At 34.4% G+C, this 12,820-nt stretch overlaps 1 protein-coding gene across 1 annotated transcript; it reads left to right on the top strand.

Annotated features, from left to right (window-relative positions):
* The first annotated feature begins 3,319 nt into the window (after positions 1 to 3,319).
* LOC149678507 (uncharacterized) lies at positions 3,320 to 4,010 on the top strand. Its single transcript, XM_089837164.1, has 2 exons — positions 3,320 to 3,593; positions 3,763 to 4,010. Exons 1-2 carry the CDS (start codon positions 3,328 to 3,330, stop codon positions 3,977 to 3,979), a joined length of 483 nt encoding a protein of 160 aa, XP_089693290.1. The 5' UTR covers positions 3,320 to 3,327; the 3' UTR covers positions 3,980 to 4,010.
* Positions 4,011 to 12,820: the final 8,810 nt, after the last annotated feature.

Raw genomic sequence — 12,820 nt, 5'->3', positions numbered from 1 at the left:
TCCCATCGGGTCATGGTTCAGACCGCCATCTTGTAAAATGGCGGTCTGAACCATGACCCGATGGGAAATTTAACATAGAAATTAAGATATAGCGAACCAGTATGCTAAATTTTAGTGAAACAATTATTCCATAAAGGTATTTTTTTACTTTTCTGGTCGCCATTTTAAAAGATGGTGGCACATCGAACGCGAAAATCCACAATGACAGTCAATAGGATATAGGAAATCAGTGTTTTAAATTGGAGTAAAAACGGTTGAAATGGGCGAACGCTATTCCTTATTATTTTAAAATGGCGGCGGATTTGAAAAATTGTGTGAAACTACTACTTAACATTAACCTTTCCTTAGCAGCTATTTTTTATTATTTCTTCTCTCATTAATACTTAAATGTGTATATTTTACTTTTTATTAACAAATCGTGAAAATAAGCTAAACTAAAATCAATATTGTAATTGAAACAAATTGGGGAGAACCTGAAATCGCATAGATTCGTATTTTTACTATTTTCGTTTTGGGGAAACAACCAGCGTCCCAAAAAATCTATTTCATGGGAGTTTAAACATCTGGTAAACATAATTGCACTTTCATACCTGCACATGTGAAAGTAAACATTAACTGTATTTATAGTGAAACGTTGCCTGAGAAAAAACAGTAATTTTCATTCTCTTCTATTTAATGTTAGAAATAAATATTTGAACGTGCTGTGAATGTGATGAATCGTTTCTATTGAAACTCAATTCACAATTTATAGACCTGCAAAGATTCGATGGCTGCTGAGATAAGGGATACGAACTGATCAAGAAAAATGATAATTCATTATTCCGAATCTGCCTTTTAAAAGATGTTGCACATATTCATTTAAATACGTTTACTAATGAAAATTTTTTTTGAACAATTTCTTAATTGGGTGATAGAAACAATAACAATTTTGATCTCATTTATGTATTCGATTTAAATATTTCATTTAAGTGTTTTTTCTAACGTATTTTTATGTTTTCTCAAAGATATTACCTATAATTCTAACGATTTTAATACCAACTTTGAATGTTGAATTTAGTTTTATCTCATTATGAGAACTTCTTGACGTATCATCAATCAATCATTTTAATTTCTTACAAATGTGACAAGGCCAAGATTTTGTACCAACTTTCGTTGCTTAAAAAAATTCAACCTATGAGCTGAACCCATTCCATAAACCACGTTACCGAATGACTTTAAAATGGAATTTAACCATTTTCCACACGTAAATTTTTACATTTAAGACTCAAAACAAGAATAACAAAAACCAACGTGTCAAAAACAGTACAAGTGTTTTTTTACGGTTTTTCTGAGCCTACATGTTTATCAGGTATACATTTCATCGATTTCCGGTTTTACATGATATAAGCACTTGTTAGCCTAGTTATATTTGGTACTTAAACAGTATGCTATTGATCGAAATTTCATACGCACTTTGGCTCGGGGATTAAGTGCAATCCATTTTATGATCATTAAACGTGTTACAAAGACATTATTTTAACAAGACTGTTGCTAACCTAAGAGTGCTTTTAAAGATTTAACACGTTGTCCAATGAAATTGTGAGGAGTTTTGGGAAATTTGGTGTTGTAGGTTAGTGATTTTTGATAGTAAAAGCAGTTTTTGTATTGCTTTGAAATTTTTTAAATTAAAAACTTTAACTCTTTAATACCATTAATAGACCACAAACACAAAAATTGTAGAACCTAAAATAATTGCTTGAATAATATTGCTAAAATTAAAAAGCTTTATTAATGCAATTGTCAAATAGAGTCATCGCTCAGAAAATAACTATGATTTAGAAATATCGGAAATTAATACAACTACCAGTAGTTCAAATACTTTTGCTAATTTATAAGTGTTATGTGCAATCTAATTCAATCAATATACGAGTGGACAGAAAATTCATTGAAATTCTGATTACAAATTATTATCTGGAGATGAAGTATTACCATGAAGAGAAACAATATATTATCGCCTATTTAAGAGCTAGGTAATAACATGAGACTTTGATGGTCAAAAACTATTTACATATTAATCTCTTGAACAAAATTTAATTTTCTGTTAGGAACTTCATTTGTTTATGCGGATGCAAGTTGGGAGATACAATCCATAAATTCGTTGTAAGTACCTTTAGTAGCATTTTGAGTTTTTGTAGGCTTTGTTTGCCCCATAGTTCCTCTTAAAACTGGGTTTTGAGTTGAAATTTTGGTATTCAATAAGCCTCAACAGGTTTAAACTCGTGTTTCCTATAAGCGAAGTTTGAGAATATTTGTTTAGGAAAATTCTGACTTGGCAAATAAATTAATCCTTAATAAGACTGAGGCATGCAAAAAATTAACAGTAAAGGAGTATGCCAATCTCTCCGATAATGTAAGTACAAAGCTAGAAATAAATTAAAAATACCGAATCAAAAATTCTACTTCTTTCCCGAAATTTACTATTTAAAAGTGCATATATTTTTTTTTCAGATTTTGCACATTCCCAGTAGAACTTTTGCTCTTGGCAATGTTTTGGAAAACCGGTATTCGAAAACCCGAAGAAGTGACTTGCCAATTTTCTTTGATTATGAGGAAGCCATAACTATTTCTAATCCAGTCATAAAAGAAACCACAAGTCTACAGTTCTTAATGATCGACTGGAAAGTTAGTAAATTTTAGTATTTCTATTATCCAATAATATAAAGGTGGGTCTTCAAAGGGATAGGTACCCTTATCAATTTTTTGACGTAAAAGTATTACAATACATCAAGTTTAATTGAAACAGGCTGGTATTCTTCTGCTATCCGCTATTTTACTCTTTTGTCTCTTGATGTGGAAAACCAGGGATAAGGGTGACTTCAAAAGGGGAAGAACATTTCAGTTTTCAGAAATGGTTCTGTTGCTATTGGAAATTCTTTCCACATTTTTTGCAAAACGTAATAATTAGTATTGAATGTTTAATGCAAATTTTTCACAATATTACGATGTGGATGTTCAGCTTTCAACGGACTTTCTAAGAACCTTCCTTGGATAATTTTGTGCGGTTCTTGGCTACTCGGAACCCTTCTTTTGTCCTTCGAAATTTCTGGACACATGAAAACAAATTTCGCTCTTAAAGAATATTTGGTAGTTGACAGCTTAAATGATGTTTTAAACATGTCGACTAAACGGATATATCTGTCCTTTGATCAATACTTCTCTGAGGCAGCATTTTTTTGCAACACGGAATTCCCAGTGAGACAGAAAGAAAGAATCAAAGATAATTTAAAATGTGATTTATGAAATTTCCCGTTCTAGCCCTCGTACGCGTACAAATATTTAGATCCTGAAATGAGAATCTGCAGGTTGAACATATTGGTGTATGACGCCATTCAAGTTTTCAACTGCGAATACGCTCCACCCATCGAGAATAAGGCGTGGTTCGGCTTAACTACCAAAGATGAACTGCATGATTTGATGAAGAAAGAGTACTATTGTCGCAAAAAGAACAAGTTGGAGTTTTACATCGGAGAACACAGTTACCGGAGAGAATGTTTTTTCATTTACATCAAGTCCATCCGTGTCAGGCACGATATCAAGGAAATTGTCATCAGATCGTAAGTGCTTTTCAGACGGATTAAGTAACATCAGAATTTTATAAGCTACACCGAAGTTTACATTAGAAGCCTCTTCAAGCTTCGCGATGAATATTTCTAAAAGTGGCTCTCTTAAGATACATACTCCGTTTTTAAATCATGAACCAATATTTAATTTTAACATTCACAGGGTCATGAATATTATGGAGCGCAACTTTATCCACTTTAAGTCAATACCGAAGAAAATCATTTATGAGATGTCGAAATGGAGGCGACCTCCGGAGGAATTGTCCCCTTTGACAATCAAAGTTGTCAGTGGATCTCTAATCTTGTGGCTAATTGGTCTTTCTATTTCAACCTTCGTATTCATCGGAGAAAAGTTTTCGATCAACAAAAATTATTACTAAGGAGTGCATATTGGGATTCAAATAAATTTACGGCGCTGATAGAAACCAACATTTTTCCAAGTCATATTAATGAATGCGTAAATAAAATACTTGTATAGAAATTGACGGCACAGTAGAGCAAATCATGCACCTCCATATATTTACTTATAAAAGCAGCAAAATTATGAACCCAGAGTTGAACATCGGGAAATTTTTCTGCTCGCCATTTTAAAAGATGGCGGATAATTGAGCTCTGAAAGCCATGCGGCAATAGCTATTAGCGAACCAATGTATTAAATTTTAGTGAAATCGGTTGAAAAGCGCGAACGTTATTCCGTAAGCGTTTTGTTACATTTCTGGTCGCCATTTTAAAGTATGATTTCAAATTGAACCAGAAAAGGCACAAAGCTGTTGGAAAAATTGTATGGATAACGTCACTGCAAAATTTTAGCTTTTAGGTAAAGTGGCTTGGGCTGGGAGTTGATTATCTGTCAGTCAATCAATCAGTGTGCCAGTCAGGACTATGACTTATATAAATATTAATCGATATATTTGTGAAATCAATTTGCAGATTTACTAACCACGTTGTCCTCAGAACGCCTTGAAGTTTTATTAGGAAATTATACATTAGTTGTAAATGTCCAACAGATTCAAGGCAATATTGTAAATTTACCCTATTAAACTACTGTAAATACATACATATTACCACAAGTAGAATATTACCTTTAGTCTCACTATTTAAAGCAAACCAAATACGTTCGCAATGGCATTAAATTAAATTTGTTGTGATTATATAATTCAGAATTTTTGAATGTAATGTACGCCACCATCATAAATGAAATGAATCCACGAAATATATTTGTGAAATCAATTCATCACTTACCTTTCACTGTATCTCAAAAGCCTCTTCATTTTAGACGCTCCTTAAAAAGTATCTTAATAATTCGTTGGAATCCTGAAAACATATTTAAACAAGACGGTCCAAGGGCTCGTAATAGTAGCCATATCGTACGAGTGAATAGCCCCTCTATACCCTACCTTAATGAGTGGATAACCCCTCTATACCTGACCCTAATGAGTGAATAGCGCTATCTTTTTCAATGCTTAAATGATTTACCGTGCATAAAATCAGAGTGAATAGCCCCTCGATTCCCTACTCTAAATAGTGATTAAATTATAACCGTATAAATTTACTTATGCTGTAATTCTAATATTCCGGCGAATCGAAGAACAGATAGTTTTTAGTGATAATCCCCTCGATGAGTTTACAACATAGACTTATGCCGATGCACACTTATCGCATCTTATAAATTTCTAACAAGGACTTATGCCCAGAAACTTTTGAAAGAGGAAGTTTAGTTATAGTGATTACGCATTTTAGTGATTATCCTCGAATTACCTTTAATTACCTAAAATGATCAAACGCATAACGCTCATTTAACACTATGTTAGCTCTATCTAAACCCACATTTGAATTTCACCGCCAAAACGTTCCAGTCAAACATAACATAGATGACGATAGCTACCGAACGAGAACGAAACACATGAGGAGCGCGGTAGGAAACGGGGAAAATCGTTATCTATTTAATTAGCAAATACATAAAAAGAAAATGAATATAAAAACCCCAAACATACAAATTCATAAGTATCCGACCCCACAGATAAAAATTCAAAAGTATCCGACCCCACAGATTAAGAGGTACCCCACCCCACATCACCCCGGCATTTTAGAGATAAAAATAAATAATAAAAAACTCGGAGTTTCTATCAAGTCTCTATGGTTCAGTTGGTAGAATGTCTGCCTATTGCGCTAGCGACCCGGGTTCGATTCCCGGGTCTGACCTGAAAAAATTTTAATTAAAATTAAATCTCTAACCGAGCCCAGTAACCCCTATGGGTGGGTTGTGGTAATATAAAGTTCCTTTTAAGCTAAAATCTGACGATAACGAAGCGACAACCCCGGCCACTACTACTACGACGACGACGGCTCGGGTCAAACTAAGAGCCTATCGTATACTACGATATGGCTAAAAAGTGGTGACTCAAACTCAAATGAAAAAAATTTATCGCTAACCCTAAAAGGTGTGATTTTTCCCCCTTTTAACTTGTAGATATGTCAAGTCATATCTTCAAGGGCCTACCGGCCCTGTAGCCCTTGTAGAATAACTGCTGTAACCCTGTAGAATAACTGCTATAAATATTTTCAATACTCAAATCATTATTTTTGCTTTCAAAGTAAGTGTTATATATTTCTTATAGTTATTTCTCTTTAAAAATATTTGAAATCTTGTACTGAAAGGTCACCTACAGTAATTTCAAGCGAGTGAAGGAGCTTTCATTGTTGTTATCTTGTTTTGAAAATTAGCAGTAGAGAAAATAAGTTAAATGTAAAAGGTTTGTAGTAAATACAGAAAGCCATAAGTTGTCTTAAACAAAATAAAAACTAATGTGTCTTTATGTAATGATTTCGTAATTATCGGGATTACGGCCCCCAAAACATTGGCCTCTAAAACAAGGAAATTGGTACGCAAAAGGAGTAAGGCATATCAGCCTGCCCATCTTGTTTAGACAATTTCAATAGCCTCCAATCTAAGGACCGTAATGAGCCTTTATCTAGCACGAGTGTACGTTAACGTTTAAAGGTAGAAGTGTGCCTAAGCTGTTAATATGAATGTATTTCAAAGTGTAATATCACAAATGTTTCCTTTTAATGTTTCTTTTATTCGTATCAAGTTAACATCGTTATTTAGAAGTAATGTTCAAAATGTCAACTCTTGTGCTATTACACTTTACATTATAAGCTAAGGCACACTTTTGGATTGAAGACTATTGGAATTGTCTAAACAAGATGAACAGGTTGGTATGTCTTACTCCACCTGTGTGGCAATATCCTTGCTTTTAGAAAATAATGTTTGGGACATGTACCTCCGAAACAGAATGTTTTAGACCAAATGTTCTTTTGACATTTTTCACCCAGTCTGACCCGAAGATCTCACCTTTTAAATTTTGACATGATTATCAGAAACATCCTGTTTAGGCAAAATTAACGCTATTTTTATCACATTTATTTAAGCTCGAGAGTTTGGTGTCTATACTTTTCAGTTTAATCCGAAACGATAAGACATCAATCAATGGAAGGAATCATATTAAGGATTACTATTCATTGCATCTTCATTCTGTTATTTCTTCTCGACTTTGATATCAAGTTAGTAAACCTTATTGTATATATTTTTCTTTCCATCGACAAATTTGTTGAAATCTATATCATATACGCGTATTTGAAATTGAAACAAACTGGGAAAACCTGAAATAGCTTTGAGACAGAAATTCATGGGTGTTTGCGAATTTCTGCCTGCCTTATTGATTTTTATCAGACTTTACTTTTAAACTTAAACTAGGCCTACCTTCATTTTGCGAAAGCAACCTGCGTCGCTAAAATCAATTTCAAGGGAGAATTACCAACTTTTCAACAATACTGTACTTGTGAAAATCGACTTGTATTTACAGTGAAACGTTGCCTGAGTTTAAACAGAAATTTTTACTCTTATACTTCCTTTAAGGTGAAACGAAATGGAAAACTTTCATTACGTGCTCTAAATCTTAATCAATATTTTTAATTTAATAGCAATCCTTGCAATGAGAAGTTGGTTACTATACCCAACTTTCGAGAAAGTCGAATTTAGTATCATCTCAATATGAAAGCGCGATATCAACTCTCATGAGAACTTTACTTATTACTAAGTATTATCAATTATCTGAATTTCTTCCAATAGCGAAAACTCAAAGAATTTGTACCAAGTTTCGTTGATAAAACAATTCAGAATAAGAGCTGTTTTAATGAACTAAAAACAATTGGAATTACCAAATGACTGCATTTTGTTTATTGATCAGTAATATGTTAACTTCCACTTTAAGGCTACAAAACCAACCTTTCAATAACAGTGTCAAGTATATTTCATGGTTTTATACGAGTCTAGAGGCTCGTTTAAGTACACCTTTCATTGTTTTATTTTACAAAATTTAAGTGCTTGTTTGACCGTTTATGTTGAATAATTAACACAGTATGGTATTGATCGAAACTTTGAATGCGCTTTCGGCTCGGGGATTTGGTGCATTTCGTGTTCGTCAAACGTGTTACAAAGATACGAGATTATCCAAACTGTTGCTAGCCTAAAAGTACTCTTAAATTTTAGGTCGTTGTCCAATAAAATTGCAGAGTTTAGTTTAGGGATTTCATAGTGAAACCTTTAGTTTTTAGGGGCGTTTTTTTTTTGGTTAGTTTTTGGATAGGTTTGAAATTCGTTCTATAAAAACTACGGGATTGGTTGAATTCCTACAGGCTGAGAGAGGTAAGGGTAAGTGGTTCGTTTTAGCAGACGCCACTAAAGCAATGGCGCATGGTGCAGTAGTCCTCGTTTTTAAGACTAATTAAATGCTAATTATCTTTTAATAAGAAAAAATTTATTTCTTTACTTAAACGTTTCCTTTAAATAATATCAGATAGATCTTAAAAGGGCTACGTTTCAAATAGCGTCATCGCTCAGAAAATAACTATGATTCAGAAATATAGGAAATTTATACAACCATGAGTAGTTCCATAAGTTAATTATACCTCTAAGTACACAAATCGCTTCCACTTCTATGGCAATAGTGTTTGTCTGGCTCCCTTTAATGAAACCCTATACTCTCTCCGTATCATTTATCACCTCAACTTCATAACAAAATTGTACTGCCAAGCCTAGCGTTTCTTTTATCCCTTTTAGAATGTTTCAGGACTGAAACCGCCTCTATCTCACGAGAGAGAGAGGGATTTGGGGTTGCTTAAGTAAAATTCGTTCCCCCCCAGTGCCTGCCTATACGAAACGTAAAACTCTCCTTTATTCCACTGGATGATTTTATTTTTCGTCTCGACCGCTTGGTGGCTGCACCGCGACAGAAATTTTAAAATTTTCTCTCTTCGGATCTTAGCGCTATACGAGTTCTGACGTCACAGTAGCCTGCCAAAGATGCCCAGTCGTTCCCCGAATTTGTGTACTTAGAGGTATAATTAACTTATGGTAGTTCTCATATGTATGCTGATTTATGTCCATTAATTGTTGAATAAAATTACATGCAATCTAATTCAATCAATCCACGAGTAGCCAGAACATTCGTTGAAATTCTGATCACAAATTATTATCTGGAGATGAAGTATTACCTTGAAGAGAGACGATATATTATCGATTATTTTAGAACTAGGTAATAACATGAACCTTTAAAGGTGAAAACTATTTACATATTAATCTGTTAAAAAAAACAATATTTTCAATTAGGAACTTCATTTGTTTATGCGGGTGCTACCTCAATGCTTCTGTCTCTAAATTCGTTGTAAGTATTTTTACCTCTCTGAGTGACGATGTCTCGGAGACGTATTACACTTGACTTTTCTCTGTGTGAGTGTGTCTGCCACCGCGTTCGCAGTAGACGTGTTCGCAATTTCCGGACCGAGCAGAAATTCGGAAAATTGTACTTCATTACGCTACCTACATACACCATGCATTCGACATTCGTATATACCCTAAATTTCCAAAACTTGTGAAAACGGGGAACGCTAGAAGTCAAAAGTAAATAATACCAATGTTTAAAATCATTTTAGGATTAACGTTTCTTAAAACGACTAAACTAGAATTAAGCTAAAATGCTGACGATTAAAATAATAAATATCAGTTATATTTATTTAATTATTTAAGAAAAATATCTTAATTGGGTAAACATCCCTCGTCTCAACTCGGAGAGGTTTATTTTCGATGATAATGGAGTGGAAGCCAATATATGTGAATTGCGAACGCGGTCCCGATATTGCAAATACGTTTGCTTCGATTTGCAAACTGCAAACTCTGTGACAGACAGACAGACACGTCTAGTGTAATACCTCTTCGTGAAGTCATCGTTACTCTGAGAGATAGAAGCAGCAACCCAGCTTTTATGATAGTGACCTTTCGGTCTGAAAAGAATATCTCATTCTAGCTATTGTGCCCGCATTCCCTATGCCCCCGCGCTAACCCCCAAAACCAGAGTATAGAGAAAATATTTCGATTTTGCACCCTTTCAAAAAGTCGGCTTCGATACAGCAGTACATCAAATTAATCCTAAACTTGAGAGTTTCAGCATCTAGCCGGGTGAATTATTTGACGATGACAATGTTGTTTCTTTGGCAATACTTCCCAGAGCGGTTCTCAACAAGGGCCCCGATAAACGAATCAAAACTGCTGCAAACTTATACCATAGCTGTAACGTATATTCTTTCGCAATTCTTTCCCATTACGATCTCCGAGCTGCTAGTGGATTTTGCCTAATTCGGTTTCTATCCAATCTTTATTTTTTTCGTGTACCCGGGGCTACAAACACACACACAGACACACCCTTATACAAAACACCATCGCAAAGCTAGGTTTGGTTACATAAGCAAACTTGAAATTTTGGTATGAACAAGGCTCTAAATTTTTAAAGTCGTGTTTCATGTAAGCGATATCATACTAAGTTCAAGAATATTTGCTTAGGAAAAGTCTGAATTGGCAAATAAGTTAATCCTTGACAAGACTGAAACATGCAGAGATTTAACAATAAAAGAGTATGGCAACCTCTCGGACAACGTAATTACAAAGCAACAAATAAATGTGTTTCGAATTTTTTAATTTACAAGTGTATACCATTTTTATTCAGATTTTGCACGTTGGTACAACAGTTTATCCTCTTGGTAGATTATTGGGAAAGACTTTAACGGAAGCTCGAGGAAATCACTCGCCAATTTTCTTTGATTATGATGAAGCCATCGTTATTTCTAATCCAGTCTTAAAAGAAACCACAAGTCTACAGTTCTTAATGATAGACTGGAATGTTAGTAAAATTTACATTTATTCTTTAACGAGTTAAATGCTTTAAAACTAAAGATAAGGATTAGTATAAATTCTACGTATCATGGATTCCCCATTAGGACAAAATGGTGGCCACCAAATACGCGTTACACTCGCGGATGGGAAGTGCTTCTAAATTCAGTCGGAAATGGGTAGGGCTGGAGGGAAAACGAACTATAGCTCTCTGGTGAATCGTGAGTGTTGAGGTTTGAAATTCGCCAATGCCCAATTTTAAGTACAAATTTCTCTCTTCCTCTCCTAGTCAGGGGTTATTTCTCTGCTGACTGGGCGCCTAAGGGTAATGCCTTGTGGAATCCATAATACGTTAGTATTTATACATATCCATGGTAGAACGGCTCTTCATGTTTTATTGTGTCTCAAAAAGTTTCGATATAATTTTCAAATTGACTTAGTAGTACGTCAAACCCTCTTAAATTTTGCCGCAGTTTTTGCAACCATAATTGTGAATTCCAGCTTTCCTTTTGTATTCAACCCTCCAGTATGGCTATAAAATTATCTCACGAATTTTTAGCTCCCCCAACTGAGAGCTTTCAATTCGAATATTATATCTAAAGGACGAAATATAAATAAAACTATTTATTCATTAGCAGAAGAATATAATACTTCTCTTCGAGAGAAGTATACCACAAAGCGGGACAAGTGTAAAGTCATTCTTCGCAACATCATTTTACATTTGGAGCACGGTTATAAATCGAATCTCATACGCGCTAAATAGTTCCCTCATTATTACTCTATTTGCGTTTAACTATTTGACAAGACACATTTGTGGATTTATTCCCACCCCAAGACGAGGTTTGAGGGTTGATTGCTGGGGATTTAGTGAAAAACAGTTATAGAATTCACCCTGGACGGTGCGATTCCCATCTGAAGTTTCATGAGCAGGAAAGCAAACAAAAAGGGTCAGCCTGGGAAGAATGACGTTACGTAACTAGAGAAAATACAGAGTGTAATCCTTCAATTATTCAATTGTTATTAGCTTATTTTACTGTTGTAGAATAAAAAATGTTTAGATTTGCTATTTTGAGTGTTTTCCAAAAGCATAATTTTCGTAACAAAGTTTTGATATTTGGGGAGTGACTCCATGGGGACACTCGAATTCGTCATGAGAAGTTTTTCTACACTGCGTTTTTCTAGCAGATTTTGTATTTTTTGATTGAAAAGTATTAAATTGCATCAAGTTTAATTGAAACAGGCTGGTATTCTTCTGCTATCCGCTATTTTTCTCTTTTGTCTCTTGATGTGGAAAACCAAGGATAAGAGTGACTTCAAAAGGGGAAGAGCATATCAAGTTTCCGGAATAATTATGTTGCTATTGGAAATTTTTTCCACATTTTTTTTAAAATGTAATAATTAGTATATTGAATAATTAACGTTACTTTCATAGTTTTAACACTGCTAAATATGACAATATGGATTTCTAGCTTTCAACAGACTTTCTAACAACCTACCTTGGATAATTTTGTGCGGTTCATGGCTACTCGGAACCCTCTTTTTGAACTTTGAAATTTCTGGTCACATGAAAACAGATTTCACTCTTAAAGAATATTTGGCAGTTGATAGCTTAAATGATATTATAAACATGACGACTAGACGCATATTTCTGGCCTTTGATCGATACTTCTCTGAGTCAATATTTTTTTGCAACAACGAATTACCAGTGAGACAAAAAGAAACAAACCAAGATAATTTGAAATGTGATTTATGATTTCTCGTTCCAGCCCTCGGATGCTTACAAATATTTAGATCCTGAAATGAGAATCTGTTTGAAGAACATAATGGTGGACGACGCCATTGAAGTGAACAACTGCGGAGACGATGCACCCATCGAGAATAAGGCGTGGTTCGGTTTAACTACCAAAGATGAACTGCATGATTTGATGAAGAAAGAATACACTTGCCACAAAAAGAACAAGTTGGAGTTTTACATTGGAGAACAAAGTTACCGGAG

Source organism: Phalangium opilio, unplaced genomic scaffold (genome assembly GCF_054372755.1).
Source record: "Phalangium opilio isolate 3A_F unplaced genomic scaffold, DU_Popi_V2 ptg000042l_1, whole genome shotgun sequence".
NCBI classification, from domain to species: Eukaryota; Metazoa; Arthropoda; class Arachnida; order Opiliones; family Phalangiidae; genus Phalangium; species Phalangium opilio.
Note: the sequence above shows the minus strand (reverse complement) of the source record. Positions and strands in the feature narration are given on the sequence as shown.